This window comes from Pseudorca crassidens, chromosome 3 (genome assembly GCF_039906515.1).
Source record: "Pseudorca crassidens isolate mPseCra1 chromosome 3, mPseCra1.hap1, whole genome shotgun sequence".
Taxonomy (NCBI): Eukaryota; Metazoa; Chordata; class Mammalia; order Artiodactyla; family Delphinidae; genus Pseudorca; species Pseudorca crassidens.
Genome location: NC_090298.1, coordinates 66,961,131 through 66,987,313, shown reverse-complemented (window position 1 = coordinate 66,987,313; position 26,183 = coordinate 66,961,131). Strand labels below are relative to the sequence as shown.

The window sequence follows — 26,183 nt, the reverse complement described above, 5'->3', positions numbered from 1 at the left end:
AGTTTTATATATATATATATATTTACATATATAGGTATATATGCTTTTTCAGATTCTTTTCCATTATAAGTTATTATAAGATATTGAATATAATTCCCTGTGCTATATAGTAGGCCCTTGTTGTTTATCTATTTATATACAGTAGTGTGTATATGTTAATCCCAAATTCCCAATTTATCCCACCCCCCTCCCTTTTCCCTTTGGTAACCATAAGTTTGTTTTCTGTGTGTGAGTCTGTTTCTGTTTTATAAATAAGTTCATTTGTATCATTTTTTTTAGACTCCACATATAAGTGATATCATATGACATTTGTCTCTGAATAACTTCACTTAGTATGATAATCTCTAGGTCCATCCATGTTGCTGCAAATGGCATTATTTCATTCTTTTTTATGGCTGAATAATATTCCATTCTATATATACACCACATCTTCTTTATCCATTCATCTGTCAGTGGACATTTAGGTTGCTTCCATGTCTTCACTATTGTAAATAGTGCCACTATGAACATTGGAGTGCATGTATCTTTTCAAATTAGAGTTTTTATCTTTTTCAGATATATGCCCAGAAGTGGGATTGCTGGATCATATGGTAACTCTAGTTTTTTAAGGAACTTCCATACTGTTCACCACCAACTTACACTCCCATCAATGGTGTGGGAGTGTTCCCTTTTCTCCATACCCTCTCTGGTATTTATTATTTGTAGACTTCTTGATGATGGCCATTCTGACTGTTATGAGGTGGTACTTCATTGTAGTTTTGATTCATATTTCTCTAACAATTAGCGATGTTGAGCATCTTCTCATGTGCCTGTTGGCCATCTGTATGTCTTCTTTGGAAAAATGTCTGTTTAGTTGCTCTGCCCATTTGTTGATTGGGTTACTTGGTTTTTGATATTGAGCTGTATGAGCTGTTTGTATATTTTCGAAATTAATCCCTTGTTGGGTGCATCGTTTGCAAGTATTTTTCTCCCATTCCGTAGGTTGTCTTTTTGTTTTATTTGTGGTTTCTTTTTCTGTGCAAAAGCTTTCAAGTTTAATTAGGTCCCTTTTGCTTATTTTTGCTTTTATTTCCTTTACTCTAGGAGAGGGATCCAAGAAACTGTTGCTGTGATTTATGTCAAAGACTGTTCTTCCTATGTTTTCCTCTAGGAGTTTAATAGTATCCAGTCTTACATGTAGGTCTTTAGTCCATTTTGAGTTGATTTTTGCATGGGATTTTAGAGAATGTTCTAATTTCATTCTTTTACAAGTAGCTGTCCAGTTTTCCCAGACTGCTTATTGAAGAGACTGTCCTTTCTCCATTGTATATTCTTGCCTCCTTTGTCATAGGTTAATTGACCACAATTGATCATAAGTGCATGGGTTTATTTCTGGGCTCTCTATCCTGTTCTATTGATCTATGTGTCTGTTTTTGTGCCAGTACCATACTGTTTTGATCACTGTAGCTTTGTAGTATAATCTGAAATCAGGGTGCATAATTCCTCCAGCTCTGTTCTTCCTTCTCAAGATTGTTTTGGCTATTTGGGGTCATTTGTGTTTCCATACAACTTTTAAAATTATTTGTTCTAGTTCTGTGAAAAATGCAGTTGGTAATTTGATAGAGATTACATTAAATTTGTAGATTGCCTTGGGTACTATGGTCATTTTGGCAATATTGATTCTTCCAATCAAGAACATGGTATATCTTTAAACCTGTTTGTGTGGTCTTCAATTTCTTTGTTTTTATCTTTTAAATTTCTTTGAGATTTAGTGAGAAAATCATCATAGTTGGACTTTCATTTAGAACTATTTTTACATAGAGAGTTTTAGTGAAGCCTGAATGAATTTTCTCAAACCTTTTTGTGAGAACTACATTTGAAAGGTTCCTCTAGAGCTGCAAAAGCAGACCTGATTTTAAATGTTCCTATGTTGAGCTTACGAGGAAATCACTTACATTATTTTATTACATTCAACTTCTCAATTTTGACTGCCACAACCTTTGATTCCCTTACCATCATCCATACAGTATGCATACAAATATAAGCCAGTCGGTGACTTTCCAGGCTCTGGGCAGAGTTTCCTGTAACTACAGTGTGAGGATTCCAACATCTGAATCAGAACAGGGGTGGCCAAGACCCAGAGGCTGCCCTGTCGACCGAGGGACCTGAGGTCACTTTACCACAGCCAGAGACTGCAAGCTGTGGTCAGCACTCTACTTCCCAATGTCCCATCACACCCATTTACCCCATAATGCAAACCTGGAAAAGTGGAATAGAGTACATGTTGGCTACATGTTAGCTCACTGAATCCTAAAATATGAAGCCATTCATTCATTATATACTTATTGAAATACCTTGTGTATGCCAGGTGCACAGTGAACAACAGAGACAAAGTTGCCTGCCACTGTGATTTTACTTGTGATAGGAGAATGCTTTGGATTTTGTATTATCAGGAAAATAGGTTATCCTTCCTGTATGTAGAGGATAAACAGCAAGAGTAGGAGAGGTTCATCCTGCAGACCAGCTAAGCTATACTGCCTAAATGTCTGCTAGACCTTGTTAATAAGACCTTTGGCAGTGTTTATATCTGAAGGTCAGTAAGAATTCATAAAACAGCCTGATATATGGTGAGAGACAATGGGGAATGCTTATGACCAGTGTGCTGCCAAACACCAGGACTATTCTGTCTCTGTTCAAGTAAGGGAAAATAATACAAGATTATATCGGGCTTATTTTTTAATATGCAGAACAAGAAAAGGATAGAAATTACTCAAAAGCTATGATGAAAACTGTAAAAGTAGAAAATTTTTTACAGAAACAAATTATTAGTAGAATATATATAAAGATATTTTTTCCTTGAGTAATAGAATGAGACCAAAGTTGAGATGATGAGGGAGGGATCTTAAATTATGTATTTCAAGGAAATTAAAAAAATTAGCAGTGGAAATTCCATTATCAAAAATAAAATGCAGGGCTTCCCTGGTGGCGCAGTGGTCGAGAGTCCGCCTGCCGATGCAGGGGACACGGGTTTGTGCCCCGGTCCGGGAAGATCCCACATGCTGCGGAGCGGCTGGGCCCGTGAGCCATGGCCGCTGAGCCTGTGCGTCCGGAGCCTGTGCTCTGCAACGGGAGAGGCCGCAACAGTGAGAGGCCCGTGTACCACAAAGAAAAATAAAATAAAATGCAGGGCTTCCCCGGTGGTGCAGTGGTTAAGAATCCGCCTGCCAATGAAGGGGACACGGGTTCAAGCCCTGGTCCAGGAAGATCCCACATGTCGCGGAGCAACTAAGCCCATGCGCCACAACTACTGAGCCTGCACTCTAGAGCCTGTGAGCCACAACTACTGAGCCCGTGTGCCTAGAGCCTGAGCTCAGCAGCAAGAGAAGCCACAGCAATGAGAAGCCAATGCATTGCAACAAACAGTAGCCCCCGCTCACTGCAACTAGAGGAAACCATGTGCAGCAATGAAGACCCAATGCAGCCAAAAATAAATAAATAAATTTATTTTTTTTAAATCCATAATATTGAGGATAAAGTGAAGAAACTCTGAAAATACAAAGGAGAATAATATTTTTAAATGATGAGTGAGAAAATATTATAAATAGGAAAAATTAGAAGTAAAGAGCTAGTCTTTGGATAATTGACCTTCTAGTGGGAGACACTAAAAGAAGCAGAAGCAACATTTTAAAATATAAGACCAGAAAACCTTTGAGCACACTTCCCTGTATCTGTGAGACTGTTACACAGCCATTACAAAGTATTATTATTTAGATATAAAAATATACACATGCAAATTATAAAACCACATTCATACTGTGAGCTTATTTTCATGAAGATAGATATATGGGAATAGGAAATGTCTGCAAATATGAATATTAAGAGGTCAACAAGAATTAACTCTAGATAATAGAGTTTTGGTTATTTTATCTGGATTTCTTATATCTCTTCATGCCATCTGAAATAATCACAGCTGTTTATTACTTTTATGTTTAGGCAATAAACCTATTTTCCATATTCTCTGACCAAATTCTATTAATTTATCCTATGTATTGGGTTAGCCAAAAAGTTCATTTGGATTTTTCCATAAGATGTTATGGAAAAACCCAAACGAACTTTTTGCCCAACCCAATAAATGAGATTATGTGGCCAAATGAAAGGACTAGGATTTTATGAAAGTTTTAATTTTAATTAAAATTTAAGGATACAGGGAGGAACAAATGTTTTACAGTAAATAAATGATTGTGATAAACTCTTGAAATGACTTGTTAGGATAAAAAAAAAGTCTTAAAAATAGTTTATTGACTTAGAGAATTACTAGTGAAATATTAAGAAAAAAAAGGAATAAATTGACCTGCAAATGTGGACTAAAGTGCAACCAACACCTGGTAACCAATAATATTGTTCAAATGCCAAATATAACAAATTTGTCTAAAATATCCACATTTAAGGGGTATGAAAATCATTGATTGTATCTGATGGTAAGACAGAGCTGTTTTTTAATATTCTCTGTATTTCTCAATTTTTATTCTTAGCATGTATTTTATATTGAGAAAGATTATTAAAATAACAATATTAAATATAAAATATTCATAATTATGCTGCATCCCATCCTTAGTTAAGATAAGCAGTTGAACTACCTGCATGACTCTAAACAAACTCTTTTAAAAAGTTCATAGTCATGAGCTGACAGCAATCATGGGGTGCAGCTCAGATTGACATATGCAGTTGTTTATGTTATAATTGTAGATAATTGTTAAATATGGAATGATCTCAATTTTGAATCCAGGGCAGATGATTCCTGGATATTTGGAATGTCTACAATATGTCTGATATGCTGCAAAACACGCTCCTGAGCATAAAAAGTTTGTTCATGGCATCAAACATGTATCATGCTTGGTTTTACATGTAAAAGGCACACTAGAAAACATCAATAAAACAGAACATTCCCTCTCTCTTTGAAAGGTTATTTTATAGTATATATTTTTTGTACTAGTGTTTATAATTTTAAAATGCAATATGGGAAAAGCAATTGCTTTATTAAATGTTTTTTTAAATATTATTGGAAACTAAAACTGTTTTTAGTAAGAGGAGGAATGCAATCATGGGTGCTGGAATGAGTGTATTATGAGGCCTCGATAGTATTTTAAGGATTCTAAAACCATAACCTTAGAGCTACTAAATTGTATGAGATACAAGGACTGGATAATATTTCATCATAAGTTGATCACATTGACTAGTTAGCCTGCAAATATGGAGTAAAAGTGTTACCAGTATCTGATAACCATAAATGTTGTCCAAATGTCAAGTATAGTTAATTACAGGCATACCTTGGAGATATTGTGGGATCAATTCCAGACCTGTGCAATAAAGCAAGTCACGTGAATTTTTCTGTTTTCCAGTGCATATAAAAGTTATGTTTATATACTGTAGTCTATTAAGCGTGTGATGGCATTATGTCTAAAAATATAACATGACATACCTTAGTTAAAAAATATTACTAAAAAATACTCATCTTCTGAGACTTTAGTGAGTCATAATAGTAACATCAAAGATCACTGATCACAGATCACCATAACAAATATAACAATGAAAAGTTTGAAATATTGCAAGTACCAAAATGTGACACAGAAACACAAAGTGAGCAAGTGCCGTTGGAGAAATGGTGCGATAGACTTGCTCAACACAGGGTTACCACAAACCTTCAGTACATAAGAAACGCAATATTTGGGAAATGCAATAAAACAAAGTATGCCTTTATGTGCTTTAAATGTAGTTACGATTATATAGAATTTTTTTCATGTAATGTTAAGGTAAAAACTTCTATATTGAAACCAAAAAGTCTAAATATTTTGCCTATAATTTAATTATTAAATATAGATAATTATATTAGCTTCAAAGTTATTTCCGCTTAATGAGTTAATTTTACAAAGCTCCTTGAAGTTATAAAATATATAATCCAAAATAACTGATATAACATAAAAGCAAAAACTAGAGCATTGTAGATGCAGCAGAGCACCATATTTCTGTGATAAATCTCTTTGGTCTTTTTGTTCACTTTTTTTAAAAACCTATTTATTTCACTTTTCATTTATTTCACCCTTTTAAGAACATCTCCATGAAAATCAGCAGACTTTCCTTGGTCTGCCTTGTCTCCTCCCAGGGAGCCATCTGTCAGGGTGTTATGCAGATAATCTGAAATGTAGTTCATCTTGACCTTTTTCAAACAAATGCTCTTAGTTTTTCTACACTGTTTTTCTAAGCTAGACACTCTAAAAATATGTATGCTTTGCTAAAACATTGTAGGATGTTTTACAACAAAATAAAGGTATATTCCTACATAACACTCATGTAATACTTTTTTCTTTACTTATATATCATTTAAGCCTCTTTCTATATAGATCCTTCTTTTTTCACTCTTACAATTAAAGGAAAACAAATCACCCACTATAATTTGGAGTCTAATTTTCTCTTAATATTTTTTAATTTAATTTTTATTTTATATTGTAGTATAGTTGATTTACAATGGTGTGTTAGTTTCAGGTGTACCACAAAGTGATTCAGTTATAAATATACATATATCCATTCTTTCCCAGATTCGTTGCCTATATAGGTTTTTACAGAATATTGAGTAGAGTTCCCTGTGCTATATAGTAGGTCCTTGCTGATTATCTATTTTATATATAGTAGTGTGTATATGTTAATCCCAAACTCCTACTTTATCCCTCCCCCCACCTTTCTGCTTTGATAACCATAAGTTTGTTTTGAAGTCTGTGAGTCTGTTTGTTTCATAAATAAGTTCCTTTGTATCATTTCTTTTGGATTTCACATATAAGTGATATCATAAGATATTTGTCTTTGTCTGACTTACTCCATTTAGTATGATAATCTCCAGGTCCATCCATGTTACTGCAAATGGCATTATTTCACTCTTTTTTATGGTTGAGTAATATTCCATTGTATATATGTACCACATCTTTATTCATTTCTCTATCAGTGGACATTTATGTTGCTTCCATGTCTTGGCTATTTTAAATAATGCTGCCCTGAACATTGGGGTGCATGTATCTTTTCAAATTGGAGTTTTCTCCAGATATACCCAGGAGTGGGATTGATGGATCATATGGTAACTCTATTTTCAGTTTTTTAAGGAACACTCAATACTGTTCTCCATAGTGACTGTACCAATTTACATTCCCACCAACAGTGTAGGATGTTTCCTTTTTCTCCAAACCCTGTCCAGCATTTATTATTTGAAGACATTTTGATGATGGGCATTCTGACCAATGTGAGGTGATACCTCATTGTATTTTTGATTCACATCTCTCTGACAATTAGCGATGTTGAGCGTCTTTTCATGTGCTTTTTGGCCATCTGTATGTCTTCTTTGGAGAAATGTCTATTTAGCTCTTCTGCCCATTGTTTTGACTTGGTGTTTGTTGTTTTGATATTGAACTGCATGAGCTGTTTATATATTTTGGAGATTAAGCACTTTTTGGTCGCATCATTTGCAAATATTTTCTCCCATTCTGTGGGTTGTCCTTTCATTTTGTTTATGGTTTCCTTTGGTGTGCAAAAGCTTTTAAGTTTAATTAGGTCCCATTTGTTTATTTTTGTTTTTATTTTCATACTCTAGGAAACGGATCAAAGAAGATATTGCTGCAATTTATTTCAAAGAGTGTTCTGCCTGTGTTTTCCTCTAAGAATTTTGTAGTATCCACTTTTACATTTAGGTCTTTAATCCATTTTGAGTTTATTTTTGTGTAAGGTGTTAGAGAATATTCTAATTTCATTCTTTTACATGTAGCTGTCCAGTTTCCCCAGCACCACTTATTGAAGAGACTGTCTCTGCTCCATTGTATATTCTTGCCTCCTTTGTTGTAGATTAATTGACCATAGGTGCCTGGGTTTATTTCTGGGCCTTCTATCCTGTTCCATTGATCTATATTTCTCTTTCTCTGCCAGTACCACACTGTTTTGATGACTGTAGCTTTGTAGTATAGTCTGAAGTCAGGGAGCCTGATTACTCCAGCTCCATTTTTCTTTCTTAGGATTGCTTTGGCTATATGGGCTCTTTTCTGTTTCCACACAAAATTTTTTGGTCTAAGTCTGTGAAAGATGCCATTGGTAATTTGATAGGGATTGCATTGCATATGTAGATTTTATTGGGGAGTAGAGTCATTTTCACAATATTGATTCTTCCAATCCAAGAACATGGTATATCTTTTCATCTGTTTGTGTCATCTTCAATTTCTTTCATCAGCATCTTATAGTTTTCAGAGTACAGGTCTTTTACCTCCTTAAGTAGGTTTATTCCTAAGTATTTTATTCTTTTTGATGTGATGGTAAATGGGATTGTTTCCTTAATTTCTCTTTCTGATCTTTGGTTGTTAGTATATAGAAATGCAACAAATTTCTGTGTATTACTTTTGTATCCTGCAACTTTACTTAGTTCATTGATGGGCTCTAGTAGTTTTCTGATAGCATCTTTAGGATTTTCCATGTATACTATCATGTCATCTGCAAAGAGTGAGACCATTTCCCTCTTGTAATATAATCTTAATATTTAAATAGAGATGCACAACATTCCATAAAATTAATTATATTCTTAATTAACCATTTCATGCATAAATGTGAATTTTACTCAATATTTTCTCTACTTTCAGTAAAGATGAAATGACTGACTTTGTATACATCCTGAGAAGGTGGCCAAAATATGCTATGATCAAGAAGTTGCTTCTAGGACAATCTGGCCACCCGATTTCCCTGTTTCCATATTTATGTTTCTAAAAGATACTCTGAGACCAATATTAGATTCTTCCCCCAGATTTATTTATTGTTTTATTGTTAACAGAGTTTTAATACTCCTATATATTGTTTTACACACTTATATATTAACTCATCTTATCCTCATAATATCCTTAAAATCCTAATAAAGGGACTATTCTTATTTTTTCAAATGAGGATATTGAGCTGTAGAGAGGTAAAGTAGCTTGCCCAAAGGCATATAGCTAGTAAGGGTAAAGCCAGTTTGTGAACCCAGACCATTCAGCTCTACTAGAATAGGCTGGCTTTCACAATCACATTCCTGAAGATTGGAGAGGATTTTTAACTAGTTGCCTTCCCAATAAAAATTGTTGGTACAACTATGATGATGTTTCCTTAACCAGTAATGCCACGTAGAAAAACAAGAGGAAAGCAGCTAGCATTTTCTGCTGTGATACACTGCAGCATCCTTAGCCACGGGTTGGTTTTGTCTGCAGAACATACTTCGGAAGTAGCTCCAGCTTAATCCAGAAAAACCTTTATTGAGGGCAGTTACATGTTGGGTACTTTTAATACAGATCCTGACATGAAGTGCAGTGCATTAAGCCAAATGTCTACCCATGTCCCAGCTTAGTGCCCTAAATAACCTGCTCTATCTGAGCCAAACCTTGGGATGTGAGGGTCTAAAATAGCAGAATCATATTTGCAGTATAACTTTAACTCAGAAAATCTGCAAGAGGACAGAGTGGTCCTGGGCCAGGGGTAGGCATAGGTCCAGAAGAGTGGGCTTTTCTGGGATCATCCTGCATGATGAACATGACAGTGATGTGTCCTTCCAGTGTGTTGCAGAGTGAGATCTGTACATCCCTGTTGTAACAACCTCATGTTAAGTGTGGGATGCTGATTATTTTTATACTGAAAGAAGGCTTGCTTAGGCCTGGTGTTCTAAGTTTATAATGTAGCAAATTTTAGGACCAAATCCAGCTTGAAACAGATTGCTGACTATTTAAATCAAGGAGTTGACTTAACTGGAACAAAAAAGAAAAACATTTCTGGATCAAAAAAAAAAGCTGGAGAATGGGAGCTGTTAAAGTGGGAGAAAAACAGATCTGTTAGAAAGAGCCAAGACACACAACTTAAGGAGAAAACATCTCCACCCAGCAGGAAACCCTGACTTTAAGAAATGCCACTGAAAGAGAGATGCTCCAAGGCTCCTCACTGCATCATCTTAGCTTAGGACTCATAGACGTTTAGGCACTGAAGAATCCACTGGAGGTATTCTTGGTGTCAGTTTGAGTGCCTGTATGTTTACAGCCTTGATGACAACACAGTGACTCAGAGTACTGTAAGACTTTTTTTCCATTTATTGAGTGTCAGCAACATTAAGAGCACTTTGAAGACCAGTGGCTAGGCCTAGACGTTTCTGCACAATTAGACTTGGATTTAGTACAGCAACAGCAATCCATATTTTTAAGCCCAGACAGCTAAAGAACAGAGAGGAAATTCATGTTTAAAGACAGGGCTCTCATAATACTGTAAAGCCTGGATTGCTTTTGTTTGGAGCTTACAGTGGCTATACATTTGATGAGTGTGGTGAGAAAGCTTTGAGATTCTTCAGAAATTTCTGAAATAGTCACAAAGAATGGGAAGAAATCATTGAGTGAGAATCTATATGCGGAACTTTGAATCAGAAAGACATGGATTTGAATCTGGGATCCTCCCTTTACTGACTATTGATCTTTGTGTTACATGTCATGTTATGTTACCTCCCTAGCAACTGTTCCCTCTAAAGTGGAGATGATATCCTACCAGAAAAGAGTATTAAGAGGAGTCACTGAAGACATACCACAAAGCATTTAGCATTATGTGAGGCAGCAACAGTTTCCTTCCCAGGATATCATAATTTTGCCATCCTGCATTGCCACTGGACACGCAAGATATTTTAAGTGACATAATACGTGTTTGGAAAGTAGTAACAACACTATATTTTTATAATTTTTTATAAACTTTCTACAATGTTTTAATAAAGCATTAAGGGTGGTTTTCTGTCTTAATCCATTGTCCAGCTTGAGCCTAATGTCTTTGATGAATGTTACAAAAAGAGGGCAAAAAGCCCATGTGAATTTTTTAAGAAATATAATCCTATGCCATGAAACATTGGGAACTTTTTCATATCTTTATTGATGAGCATCTTTGTCACTTAATATGGTCTATTCAATGCAGTCTCCCTAGACCCCTCTTCTCATTGATGGCCTGCATCTGACCCATGACTGTCTATTTGTAGCTACAAACATCTCTCAGGATGGAGAACCTGAAATAGAAACAAAAGGTCATAGTGGTTGAAAGCCACTAAGGTCACACATGAGATCATGACAGTTGAAGATGATAAGATCAAGGATGTAGCAGTGCACTTAGTCATAGGAAGTAGGAAGAAGTAGGTGGCTATTGTGGGAGGAGAGAGGAAGCTATAGATCAAGGAACATTAGTACAACAAATGGTAAAGGTCTTAATAAGAACTGTCCACATGGAAAACAAAGTTTCCTATAATTTTTCTTTTAATTAGCATCATAAGATATAAGAAAAGATGCATGAGTTAGAGAACAAAGAGGGGAAATACTAAACTATTCAATGTTATGTATTCTTCTTTGATGAAAATCATTCCTATATTTTGCATTTCAGTGTTGCAGTTGATGAATTTAATGCTTACTAAATCACTGTGGGTCTTACGCCCTTTAATGTGTATATTGCAACAATGAGCACATTGTGAGCACAGATCCCACAAGTCATGGATGCATATTTTAATTCTCTCTCATTTTTAAAGAATACTTGACTTCCTCCTCAACAGTTTTAGGGTTGTAGTTTTCTGAAAGATGATTTTCATTGGCCAATGATTACTATTACTCAATTATATATAAATGAACTGATTAAAATTCATGGAAACAGGGTTGACTTTTTAATGCTTAATTAGGAAACATCAAATTTTTTTGTTCCTGATATGTACACAGCTATAATTTTTATTACTATAAAATTGACCAATAAAGTCAGAAAATTAATTTATAAGCACAGACTCTGGGAGATGATGATCAGTCTCAAGAAGATCAGCCTTGCCAGTTCTGTACTATCTCAATTACACAAAAACCACATGCTAGATGAGTCAGTTTAATATAAAATTGATTGGTAGACTGAAAAGACCGCCACTTTATTTTAAAATGCTCAAAATGGTTGTTCAGATTTTCAGCCAGGTTTGCCCAGTGGCATAATCAAAATCACAAGCCAATAATAGACTCAGTCTTCTATTTCAAAATACAAATAATCAAGTGGGTTTTTGGCTTTAGCATATGTATTTCTTAATCTCCTGAGTTCAAAAGAATTGCAAATTTATAATGGACTCTATCGTGGCATTTGAATTATATCTTTTCCTTTTTGTAGGTGGATCTTCTGGTCCCTACCAAAGTGACTGGCATTATTACACAAGGAGCTAAAGATTTTGGTCATGTGCAGTTTGTAGGCTCCTACAAACTAGCTTACAGCAATGATGGGGAACACTGGAGAGTATACCAGGATGAAAAGCAAAGAAAAGATAAGGTAAGTCATTCTGGTGGTTTGATGACATACAGAAGTAGAGGATCAAATTGTTTAACATTTTTTATTCCTTGATTATTTTGATAATTAGGAATTGTAGAATTATAATTATAGAAGTGAACAGATTTGGTGATTATATTAGTTCATTGAAATTAAAATAGGGATGTTTCTTAGCTCAGTTTCCTTGATTGTGTTTCAATTCATGGATTAATGAATTTGACCTGTAAAATCTCTGTTTTAATATTATAATGATCAGTATATATTGATGCACTTAACCTTCTACACCATACGATCTCTAATTGTTTTCCTAAAAGTTCTTACTATGTTGAACATCTTTGTATCTACTGGTAGCTACTGGTCTGAATGTCTGTGGGATTCTGGAGAATGAAAGTGTTCAAGGGTAATATCAATAACTAATTGGATCAGATGTTAAAATATGGCCTTAGATTAATGAAATTGAATTTGTTGCTTAGACTCTATGCAAAGAACTGTACCTTTCTGAAGACATCAGTAGAAACGTAATCTCTTATTTCAGTGATTTGGGGGAAAATATAATACACCTTCATACATGTTAAGCATTTCTGAGTTAATAATGATTTTTCCATTTTATGTAATGCCTTTATTTCCTTACTGTTGTTGTATTATTAACCAATAGAAAGGTTGGGAATATCTTTCTTTCTTCAAGTATGCAAGGTAGAGAATTTAATTTTCCCAGAAATACCGAGACTGGAGTGACTATTTCAATGAGACTATAAAGTATGATTTCAGTTCACACAAAATTTATTTTAGGGGAGATGTGTTTTAGGTTAAGATTACAAAACCACAACTCTTTAACTTTTAATGTCTCAGAATATGCCCATTTAGCATCTCAGGACAGACATATTCACTTAACATCTCAGAACACACACACATTTTGCGTTTTAACATCTCAGAAACTGGTGTATCTCAATGTCACAATCTAATAGCCCTTACTATTTTCTAGAAGAATGTAAAATAATGGCATGTTTTATAATCAGTGGCTTCTTAGATTGAATGAATATTGGGTATTTTGTAACAATGTCTTCAAATTTTTTTAGCTGTAGACAAGTATCTGCTATGATTTATAGCAAATAACTATTTCAGTTCTTGTTTTCACCTTTTACAGTAGGCATTTTGATGTGTAAAGAATGCAAATATATTCCATAAGATGAAATTTTCTAAACTTCATAAATTATACAGTTCTTGAAATTAATTTTAAGATAAGTATTCTCATCTATAATCCATGTACAATATTCACTGAAAAGCACATTTGTAATATTTAAATCCTTATATAAGTTGATTTAGGGAAGAAGTGTAAACCATTGTGCTGGTGAAATACTTCTTGTCTCCATTTATATTAAGCATATGATTTAATGATTATTTGTGAATCATTTTTAAAATTTCCCTAATTGATAGACTGGACATTGTTATTTATGCATTTTATTTCATTATCTCAGTCTGAAATGTACATAAAACCTTTGTGTCAAGTTGGCCAAGTGATTAGATAGTGTTGTTCAGGTTTTCTATATCCTCCCTGATTTTCCAGTTACTTGTACTAAAAATTCCAGAGAGAGCAATGTGGAAATCTCCAACTCTAACCATTGATTTCTCTATTTCTCCTGGCAGTTATTGGTATTTGCTTCATGTATTTTGAAAGTCTGTTGAAAGACATATGAATGATTAGGGTTGTAATGTCCTCTTAATCAAAAAACTCTTTTATCATTAGAAAATGACCTTCTTTATTCCTGGTGGTAGTTTTGCTCTGAAACCTACTTTGCTGCTATTCATAGAGGTACTCTAGATTTCTTTTGATTAATACTACATTGGTATATGTTTTCTCCATCCTTTTACTTCTAACTATTTCTACTTTATATTTAAAATGCACTTTTTCTATGCAGCATATAGTTGTTTCCTTTTTTCCAATTCAACTATCTCTGCTTTTAACTGGAGCACTTAGACCATTTATATTTATATGAGTATTGAAGTAATTGGGTATAAATCTATCATCTTGCTATTTATTTGCTATATGTCTCACCTTTCCTTTCATTTTTTCCTATTTTCAGCCTTCTTTTGAATTAATTGAATTTTTTAGTTATTCCATTGTGCTTCATTTGTTGACTTACTTGCTATAACTTTTTTTTGTTATTTTAGTCACTGCTTTAGGTTTTATAATATACATTTTAAACTTATCGAGTCTACCTTCAAATTAATGTAGAGCCCCAGAAACATACCTCCATAAGCACAAGCAAAATAGATTATAGTTATAAATCCATGTACTTAAGAGCCACACTTACTATAACACATGATTTTGCCATTCCCGAAATAAGTCTTATTGTAAAGAAAGAAAAAAACTCCCACTAGGCAAGTTGGAAAGTCATGAGAGTAAACTGACACGTTCAGTGTAAAGGATGTAAGCCAGATTCCTCATGTGAGACAGTAAGTCATGTCATCTATCCAATGTAAAATTTCTGAAAAAATAAACCATTTTAGAATTATAAATATGACAGTTGGCTAAACTCAGTCAATATAACTGGTAGTTTTAAAATTAAATTTAGCCAGTCTGTTTTTAATATTATAATTAGTTTGGTACATTGAAGAAAAGCCTTAATAAGTTTACTATTTATTACCAAAGGAAACAACTAACACCAATAAACAATACATAGAATGCTGCAGTTGCTATTATAATAAAGAAATACTTTGAAGGAAATGCAGGACATAAACATCTCCATTCCTACAGAGAAGGGAATTTTATAAAATAAATGAGAAAATGGATTCCATGAGTTCTTTCAGCAGTTGGAAATACAGGCATTTTACACGCACACATACACACACACACACACACACACGTATATACACATATATATCCCAATCAAAATATATGTTTATAAATATGCACAAGTAATTATTGTGCTTTGTTGTTATTACTATTATTACTAGGAATTTAGGTATAATTTCATATATTCTTTATAGAAGTGCTCTTCTTTCGAGAAGTCCTACACAACTCATTGATTAATTTTTCTAAAGTTGAATAAGCCATCTTCTATTCATTCTTAGTATCATTTGTGTCTTGTTTTCCATGGTTGCTTTCCACAAGGGAAAAAAAGTCTTCAATATTTAAAAGTGTAATTCAACTACAAGCTTTCATGGAAATAAATATAATAAATGAATTGAGTGTTTCAGGGCAAAATGTATGCCTGTGAGATGTTTCATATATGCAAATTTCAAAATGAAATATTTACAAAGTTTTCTTTTCTTTCATTTTTTTTTTAAACACCCAATGTCCTCCAAATGCCCTTTGGAGCTTTCTGTTTTTGATTGAGCATCCAGTTAAGATTCACGTGATGTATTTATCATATCTCTTTAGTCTCCTTTAGAGTAATTCTCTTGTCATTTTTTTCTTCCAAAGCATGGACATTTTTAAGAGTCTAGGCCAGATGTCTTGCACAGGTCTCACAGCGTGGTTTCATCTGTTTCCTCATGATTTTTTTTTTTCTCTGAATTTTATTTTATTTATTTTTTATACAGCAGGCTCTTATTAGTTATCTATTTATACATAATTAGTGTATATATGTCCAGTGCATCCCACCACAACCCCCACCCCCCACCACTTTCCCCCTTGGTGCCCATATATTTGTCCTCTACAACTGCGTCTCCATTTCTGCCTTGCAAACTGGTTCATCTGTATTATTCTTCTAGATTCCACATATATGCGTTAACATACATTTGTTTTTCTCTTTCTGACTTACTTCACTCTGTATGACAGTCTCCATCCACCTCTCTACAAATGACCCAATTTCGTTCCTTTTTATGGCCGAGTAATATTCCATTGTATATATGTACCACGCCTTCTTTATCCATTTGTCTGTCGATGGGCATTTTGGTTGTTTCCACGACCTGGCTATTGTAAATAGTGCTGCAGTGAACATAGGTGTGCATGTGTCATTTGGAATTATGGTTTTCTCTGGGTATATGCCCAGTAGTGGGATTGCTGGGTCATATGGTAATTCTATTTTTAGTTTTTTAAGGAATGTCCATACTGTTCTCCATAGTGGCTGTATCAATTTACATTCCCACCAACAGTGCAAGAGGGTTCCCTTTTCTCCACACCCTCTCCAGCATTTATTGTTTGTAGATTTTTTTGGTGATGCCCATTCTAACTGCTGTGAGGTGTTATGTCATTGCAGTTTTGATTTGCATTTCTCTAATAATTAGTGATGTTGAGCAGCTTTTCATGTGCCTCTTGACCATCTGTATGTCTTCCTTGGTGAAATGTCTATTTAGGTCTTCTCCCCATTTTTTGATTGGGTTTTTTGTCTGTTTAATATTGAGCTGCATGAGCTGTTTATATATTTGGGGATTAATCCTTTGCCCAGTGATTTGTTTGCAAATATTTTCTCGCATTCTGAGGGTTGTCTTTTTGTCTTGTTTATCGTCTCCTTTGCTGTGCAAAAGCTTTGAAGTTTCATTAGGTCCCATTTGTTTATTTTTGTTTTTATTTCCATTACTCTAGGAGTTGGATCAAAAAAGATCTTGCTGTGATTTATGTCATAGAGTGTTCTTCCTATGTTTTCCTCTAAGAGTTTTATGGTGTCGGGTCTTACATTTAGGTCTGTAATCCATTTTGAGTTTATTTTTGTGTATGGTGTTAGGGAGTGTTCTAATTTCATTCTTTTACATGTAGCTGTCCAGTTTTCCCAGCACCACTTACTGAAGATGCTGTCTTTTCTCCATTGTATGTCCTTGCTTCCTTTGTCATAGATTAGTTGACCATAGATGTGTGGGTTTATCTCTGGGCTTTCTTTCCTGTTGCATTGATCTATATTTCTGTTTATGTGCCAGTACCATATTGTCTTGATGACTGTAGCTTTGTAGTATAGTCTGAAGTCGGGGAGTCTGATTCCTCCAGCTCTGTTTTTTTCCCTCAAGATTGCTTTGGCTATTTGGGGTCTTTTGTGTCTCCATACAAACTTTAAATTTTTTGCTTCTAGTTCTATAAAAGCTGCCATTGGTAATTTGATAGGGATTGCATTGAATCTGCAATCTGATTGCTTTGGGTAGTATAGTAATATTTCACAATATTTTCCAATCCAAGAACATGATATATCCCTCCATCTGTGTCATCTTTGATTTCTTTCATCAGTGTCTTATAGTTTTCTGAGTACAGGTCTTTTACCTCCTTAGGTAGGTTTATTCCTAGGTATTTTATTCTTTTTGTTGCAATGGTGAATGGGATTGTTTCCTTAATTTCTCTTTGTAATCTTTCATTGTTAGTGTATAGGAATGCAAGAGATTTCCGTGCATTCATTTTGTATCCTGCAACTTTACCAGATTCATTGATTAGCTCTAGTAGTTTTCTGGTGGCATCTTTAGGATTCTCTATGTATAGTATCATGTCATCTGCAAACGCTGACAGTTTTACTTCTTCTTTTCCAATTTGTATTCGTTTTATTTCTTTTTCTTCTCTGATTGCCATGGCTAGGACTTCCAAAACTATGTTGAATAATAGTGGTGAGAGTGGACATCCTTGTCTTGTTCCTGATCTTCAAGGGAATGCTTTCAGTTTTTCACCATTGAGAATGATGTTTGCTGTGGGTTTGTCGTATATGGCCTTTATTATGTTGAGGTAGGTTCCCTCTATGCCCACTTTCTGGAGAGTTTTTATCATAAATGGCTGTTGAATTTTGTCAAAAGCTTTTTCTTCATCTATTGAGAAAATCATAATTTTTTCTTCTTCAATGTGTTGATATGGTGTATCACATTGATTGATTTGCGTGTATTGAAGAATCCTTGCATCCCTGGGATAAATCCCACTTGATCATGATGTATGATCCTTTTAATGTGTTGTTGGATTCTGTTTGCTAGTATTTTGTTGAGGATTTTTGCATCTATATTCATCAGTGTTATTGGCCTGTAATTTTTTTTGTAGTATCTCTGTCTGGTTCTGGTATCAGGGTGATGGTGGCCTCATAGAATGAGCTTGGGATTGTTCCTTCCTCTGCAGGTTTTGGAAGAGTTTGAGAAGGATAGGTGTTAGCTCTTCTCTATATGTTTGATAGAATTCACCTGTGAAGCCATCTGGTCCTGGACTTTTGTTTGTTGGAAGATTTTTAATCACAGTTTCATTTTCGTTACTTGTGATTGGTCTGTTCATATTTTCTATTTCTTCCTGGTTCAGTCTTGTAAGGTTATACGTTTCTAAGAATTTGTCCGTTTCTTCCAGGTTGTCCATTTTATTGGCATATAGTTGCTTGTAGTAGTCTCTTATGATCCTTTGTATTTCTGCAGTGTCCATTGTAACTTCTCCTTTTCATTTCTAATTCTGATTTATGTTGATTTCTTGATGAGTCTGCCTAATGGTTTATCAATTTTATCTTCTCAAATAACCAGCTTTTAGTTTCATTGATCATTGCTATTGTTTCCTTCATTTCTTTTTCATTTATTTCTGATCTGAACTTTATGATTTCTTTCCTTCTGCTAACTTTGGGGGTTTTTTGTTCTTCTTTAATTGCTTTAGGTGTAAGGTTAGATTGTTATTTGAAATTTTTCTTGTTTCTTGAGGTATGGTTGTACTGCTATAAACTTCCCTCTTAGAACTGCTTTTGCTGCATCCCATAGGTTTTGGATCATCGTGTTTTCATTGTCATTTTTCTCTAAGTTGTTTTTGATTTCCTCTTTGATTTCTTCAGTGATCTCTTGGTTATTTAGTAATGTATTGTTTAGCTTCCATGTGTTTGTGTTTTTTACGGTTTTTTTTTTTCCTGTAATTGATTTCTAATCTCATAGCTTTGTGGTCAGAAAAGATGCTTGATATGATTTCAATTTTCTTAAATTTTCTGAGGCTTGATTTGGGACCCAAGATGTGATCTGTCCTGGAGAATGTTCCACGTACACTTGAGAAGAAAGTGTAATCTGTTGTTTTCGAATGGAATGTCTTATAAATATCAATTAAATCTACCTGGTCTATTGTGTCATTTAAAGCTTGTGTTTCCTTATTAATTTTCTGTCTGGGTGATCTGTCCATCGGCGTAAGTGAGAGGTTAAAGTCCCTCACTATTATTGTGTTACTGTCAATTTCCTCTTTTATAGCTGTTAGCATTTGCCTTACGTATTGAGGTGCTCCTATGTTGAGTACATATATATTCATAATTGTTATATCTTCTTCTTGGATTGATCCCTTGATCCCTATGTTGTGTCCTTCCTTGTCTCTTGTAACAGTCTTTATCTTAAAGTCTATTTTGTCTGATATGAGTATTGTTACTCCATCTTTCTTTTGATTTCCATTTGCCTGGAATATCTTTTTCCATCCCCTCACTTTCAGTCTGTATGTTTCCCTGGATCTGAAGTGGGTCTCTTGTAGACAGCATATAGATGGGTCTTGTTTTTGTAGCCATTCAGCAAGCCTGTTTCTTTTGGTTGGAGCATTTAATCCATTCAAATTTATGGTAATTATAGATATGTATGTTCCTATTACCATTTTCTTAATTGTTTCGGGTTTGTTTTTGTAGGTCCTTTTCTTCTCTTGTGTTTCCTAGAGAAGCTCATTTAGCATTTGTTGTAGAGCTGGTGCTAAATTCTCGTAGGTTTTGCTTGTCTGTAAAGCTTTTGATTTCTCTGTCAAATGTGAATGAGATCCTTGCCAGGTAGAGTAATCTTGGTTGTACGTTCTTCCCCTTCAACACTTTAAATATATCATACCACTCCCTTCTGGCTTGTAGAGTTTCTGCTGAGAAATCAGCTGTTAACCTTATGGGAGTTCCCTTATATGTTATTTGTCGTTTTTCCCTTGTTGCTTTTAATAATTTTTCTTTGTCTTTAATTTTTGTCAATTTGATTACTGTGTGTCTTGGCATGTTTCTCCTTGGGTTTATCCTGCCCAGGACTCTCTGAGCTTCCTGGACTTGGGTGGCAATTTTCCTTTCCATGTTAGGGAAATTTTTGACTATAATCTCTTCAAATATTTTCTTGGGTCCTTTCTCTCTCTCTTCTCCTTCTGGGACCCCTATAATGTGAATATTGTTGCATTTAATGTTGTGCCAGAGGTCTCTTTGGCTGTATTCATTTCTTTTCATTCTTTTTTCTTTATTCTGTTCCACGGCAGTGAATTCCACCATTCTGTCTTCTAGTTCTCTTATCCGTTCTTCTGCCTCTGTTATTCTGCTATTGATTCCTTCTAGTGTATTTTTCATTTCAGTTATTGTATTGTTCATCTCTGTTTGTTTGTTCTTTAATTCTTCTAGGTGTTTGTTCTTTAATTCTTCTAGCTCTTTGTTAAACATTTCTTGCATCTTCTTGATCTTTGTCTCCATTCTTTTTCTGAGGTCCTGGATCATCTTCATTTTCATTATTCTGAATTCTTTTTCTGGAAGGTTGCCTATCTCCACTTCATTTAGTTGTTTTTCTGGGGTTTTATCTTGTTCCTTCATCTGGTACATAGTCCTCTGCCTTTTCATTTTGTCTCACTTTCTGTGAATGTGGTTTTCGTTCCACAGGCTGCAAAATTGTAGTTCTTCTTGCTTCTGCTGTCTGCCCTCTCACAGAGTTTTCTAACTGCTTTTTTATGCCTTTCTGTATTTATTGACTGCTTTAATTGTTTTAATTGATTTTGGGGTTATGGATGTGGAAGTCTAATGTATCAATAGATCCAGAAACAAGGTTAATGTCAAGAAAGCAATGACAGGGAAAAATTATATACATACATAGGAGTATCTAAACATATGTATGAATGCACATGTACATATGTGTGTGTGTATGTGTACATACACACCAGAAGTTACTTGCAGAAAAAAAGGTGCCTTGTTCTCTTCATTGAGATGTCACTTTCTCATTACTCTCTCCAAGCTTTCATAAGAATTGTAATTTACTTTAGTATTCTATTTTTGGACAAAATTCCACATTAATTATTTTGTTATTGAGCATGTGATGATACTGTCTGAATACAATCCCTGCATTCTTATTTTTCTCTTTCTAGTCTACAATATTTTCTAACATTTAACTAACTTTTATATTTCTCTACAACATGGATTCAGGTACACTTTTATTTAAAAGCCAAATGTTCCTTTGCTCTCATGAAAGTGACATTTTATACTCTTCAAGCTGTTTCACTGTAGTTAGCAGGAAAATTGCAAAATTTGACAGACACTTTCTGCATTTACTTTTTAAGGTTAGAAGCCAAAGTAAAACAATAATAAATTTCAGGAAAAGTACTTATATGGAAAAATTAGAAATGAAAATAGGTTTTCTTAACCAGTATATTAGTCATAATGTCATGGTGTTTAAGTAAACCTGAGTTTACACCATGGGAGCTTTCTTCTTTGGGAAAAGAGAAAAAATGCTGGTAATAGTCTATTTTGTCTCTCCCCCTGAAATTACCCAGGTTTTTTAAAAGCATAAGTCAAAAAATTACAACTTTACTCTGGGTTTTCTGTAAAAGAAAATCCCAAACCCTGTTTCTTATTGGTTCTTAAAAAGATGAATTCCACATATTCATCAAGAACTATTCTGCAACATCTTGGAACTCTCTAATTCAGTGGTTACCAAAATTGTCTGATCGTAACAGACTCATGGGGGAGCTAGTTAAGAAATACAGGGACTTTCCTGGTGGTCCAGTGGTTGAGAATCTGCCTTCCAATGCAGGGAACACAGGTTTGATCCCTGGTTGGGGAACTAAGATCCCACATGCTGCAGGGCAACTAAGCCCATGTGCTGCAGTGAAAGATCCTGCATGCTTCAACTAAGACCCAATGCAGCCAAATAAATAAATAAATATTTAAAGAAAAAGAAAGAAAGAAATATAGATTTCTGGGCCCTGCTTCAGACTCTCTGGGGAGGAACTGGGAATTTAAATATTTATAGAAATCCCAGCTAATTTAAATAATAAGTAAGTGTGGGAAAGATGATTCTAATTGATAGCAAAACTCAAATTAAGCTTTTGAAACTAAAGGTAGTTTTGTATTTTTCTAGTGTGAGTGGAATTTATTATATTATAATTCTTCAGGACTTTGGTTGGCCTCTAATTTGTCAGTGGAAGTCAATATATGAATCAGTGTTTGCAAAAGTAAGTTTAGATTTTAATATGTTTGCCAATTCTCTTATGAACATCAGAAAGTAAACAGGTATTAGCTTTAAACAAATTTTAAATTTAAATAGATTTAAGTAGTTAGGAACACAGATTATGTGGGAAAGCATCTAGGAGAATGTGACATGTGTGTCCAGCAGTTGCTGTCTACTCTATGCTAGATGTATGGGGCAGGGGCAGTGGGGAGTCTGAATATGACATAGTGGCTCAAAGAACTCCCAGTCTAATAAGGAGCTCAGGAAAGGTGGAAAAACTGATTCAGTCAGCTTGTTTTGAAGAATCAAAATATCATCTACCCAATGTATCATTTGATAAAACAACTCTAGGAAAGAAGTCGCACATAGATGTCCATTTCAAAAAGTTCGTGACTCTCCAATAGAAAAAAAATAATTCCTGGTCCTTCTCTTCTTTTTTTTCTCAACATCAGTGTGAAAAAGAGAAACAGCAGCATAACAACCCTCATTAATAAAGCCTCCAAATCTGTACTGGAGGATATATTCAAATCCAAGAGTAATTACAGATGCCACAGGGCATGCTGTCCTTCCTGCTGATGCTAGCACTATCAGGTAGCTGAAATTAAATTTGAATTTTTAAAGCCTTAAAAGTCCAGCTTATCAGTGAAGCAGACATCAGTCCAGTCAGTAGTCAATACCCATGCTGTTCTTTTGAAATTTGATCTGGATCAGAAATTTAGAACCTGAAGAATGCTCTAGGAAGTAAATAAATGGGATCCTCAGTGGCAATTGGTGAGGAGGATGCTAGGAGGGGAAAATGAAAGGGGGTGAATTAGTCTTTCAAGGAGGACCAGCCACATGTTTCTGAATAGCAAGATCAAGGACAGATCTCTCAATCTTGCATGGAGACCCTTAGTCTCATCCAGTCAGAGTCCTCTTGCTGTTTTCCAGTAAAGCAGGGAGGGAAAGAAAAGGAACTGCTTTTCTAAAAGCAATTTCCAAGAACTAATTGACTTTACACAAAACACTCAAATTCAAAAATAGCAAGTGAGTTGTGCCTCTATTTGCTAGAGATTTGTAATGTAGTCACAGTAGTGTACTTACTTAGGGATCTGGTGAGTGGCTTAATTGGAAGTTAAAGAAACAAGGATATAGTTTCAGCGTTGTCTAAAAATAAGGACTGTGTTATTTTAAAAAACGCCATCTGGTATCAACTGTTATTTACAATTTTATCTGCTTTCTTCCTTGTCGTAATTCAATATTACGGGACCTGACTAGGATACAGTTGGTGTAAAGAATACAAAATTGCCTATGTTCACATAAATGTGGGTGTTACTGGATTTTGGAATTTAGGACACCACCTGAAAATATTTCCATTTTGGCAGAATATAAAGTTCAATGGTGAGCTCATCCTTTTAAATTTTAAATTGTATGAAATAGCTCTGCCCAGGAGTAGATAGACAGAGGTAAATAGTTAACGTCACAATTCTATTTTTAATGCAATAAAAACTGCATGGAATTCAGGGATTAAAAGAAAATAAGTTCAGTTATTTCAATATATACACCAACTGCAAAATTCAAGGAAATACTGTAATTCCTTACATAGCTTTCATAATGCATGATCTTGCCAAAAATAGAATGGGATCCCTGTAAATTTTGCTAAGGCCTCTGACCAAGAAGGCTGCATCCAAAGAAATATTCCAGCAGAGAAGAATTGATTCATCAAATGTTGTTTGCAGACCTAGATCTGCCTGCTGGATCAGGAAAGAGAAGGCACATTGAACAAATTTAAATTCGGAAAGCAGCATATTGTCACCAGTGAGTACTGTGAAAGCAGTTGGTAAGGTGCACAAAGAACATAATGGGAACTCAGAGTCAGTTGTGAAGTGGGGGCTTTGGGTTGGGAACAAGGCAGAAGACTGGATGCAAATCTAGAGGCAAACAGGGCTGGATCAACTATAAGGAGACCTGTATTTCCATTTCCATGTTTAACATGACCTCCAAATAGCCTTCCTACCCAAAGATGTTTGTTCTTGAACCTAGGGTGAAGAAGGGTTTAAGAGCAGGAAAGGAAGAGGAACAGGAAATGGAGCTTATGGGATGGAGTTGAGCAGGGAGAGGGTTAGTATTTAACTTAAAGAACTACAAGTGTAGAATCAAGTAACTATCTGCATGCTTAGAAATAAAAGACAAGCTAGAGTGACAGACTAGCCACAGGAACCATCAGAAGCCAATGTATCTGAAGGAGCTCATTAATTTTAAAAAGACATTAGGTTTATTTGGAGACAGAATTAGAAACCTAGTTGCCTTTCTTCAAGGATCAATTTTGAAGTTGCAAAGAAAATTCTTTTGTATGTCAGTTCACATTCTGTAATATTAAAACTAGCAATGTAAAATATATGGTTAATTCTGGCCAATGAAGCATTTACATTTCTTAGAAGGAATTTGGATTTTTTAATCTTTATTTAAAACAAAAAGCAAAAGCAGCGTGCTTGTCTAAGGACATATCATCAGGCAGTAAAAAGAAAAATCAAACATCAGGCACAAAATCCATAAAACTCACCAATTTGGGGGTGGGTTGGAGGAAGAAAAACATCCCTGCCACTATGACTCATATTTAGTGACAGATAACATCCAGCACAGATGCTATGAAACATCATTCTCAATAAGATCAAAGTTTATGCAGAAAAGAGAAAACAATACAGAGAAGTGCAGTAATGAGGAACGAATATATGTTTTTTCTTTGTGTTAATTATATATGTCTTGAAAACTCAACTTCTTTATTTTCAAAAAATTTGATAAACTACCTTAAAATTTGAAACAATATAGTCTTTCTAGTTAACAGATGTTTCTGCATGAATGAAAAAATATATGTGAAAAACACAAGGAATATATTAGTTATTCAAGTGAAATGTTCATAAATAAAAAATATTTTTTTTATTATTGCCTGCTTTATGGCCTTTTTCCAATATTCAAATACCAGAAACCTTAAAGTTTCCTAATTTTTACCTTTCTAAACCACCATCACTCATCAAAAATTAATAAAAATTTCCTTACTGAAAATTCTGGATATCTAATGTTTATGTTTGACTTCCATACTTTGAGACACAGTTGCATAATGAGAATATTCCTCAGTGGAAAAGAATTTCTTTAGTTCATGCTTGTATTACTACTGTGAAGACTATCAAGGGTCAAACCAACTATGACCCTATGCATCAATTAAAAATATTAAAACATAAAAATATATATATTTTTTAGCTTTAGGTGTACAACATAGTGATTTGATATTTTTGTAGATTATACTCCATTTAAAGAAATTAAAAATATTGGCTGTATTCCCTGTGCTGTACAATATATCTTTGTATCTTATTTAAAAAAATTTTTTACGTATATATATATATATATATATATATATACACACACACACACACACACACACATTCTTTTTAATATTCTTTTCCATTATGGTCTATCACAGGATATTGAATATAGTTCCCTATGCTATACAGTAGGACCTTGTTGTTTATCCATTCTACATATTGATATGATGTTTGCATCTGCTAATACCAAACTCCCAATCCACCCCTCCTTCAGCCCCCTCCCCCTTGGCAACCACAAGTCTGTTCTCTATGTCTATGACTCTGTTTCTGTCTTATACATAGGTTCATTTGTGTCATATTTTAGATTCCACATATATGTGATATCATATGGTATTTGTCTTTTTCTTTCTGACTTACTTCACTTAGTATGATAATCTCTAGGTCCATCCATGTTACTGCAAATGGCATTATTTCTTTTTTTATGGCTGAGTA

The 26,183-nt window shown here is 34.5% G+C and overlaps 1 protein-coding gene across 2 annotated transcripts in view; it reads left to right on the top strand.

Annotated features, from left to right (window-relative positions):
* The window catches only part of EDIL3 (EGF like repeats and discoidin domains 3), a 426,053-nt gene that overhangs the window by 368,624 nt on the left and 31,246 nt on the right, over positions 1-26,183 (top strand). For both annotated transcript variants that reach the window (XM_067731176.1, XM_067731177.1), the window contains one exon: positions 12,172-12,327. In XM_067731176.1, the coding sequence (XP_067587277.1) occupies positions 12,172-12,327 (156 nt within the window). The remainder of the gene's footprint in view (positions 1-12,171; positions 12,328-26,183) is intronic.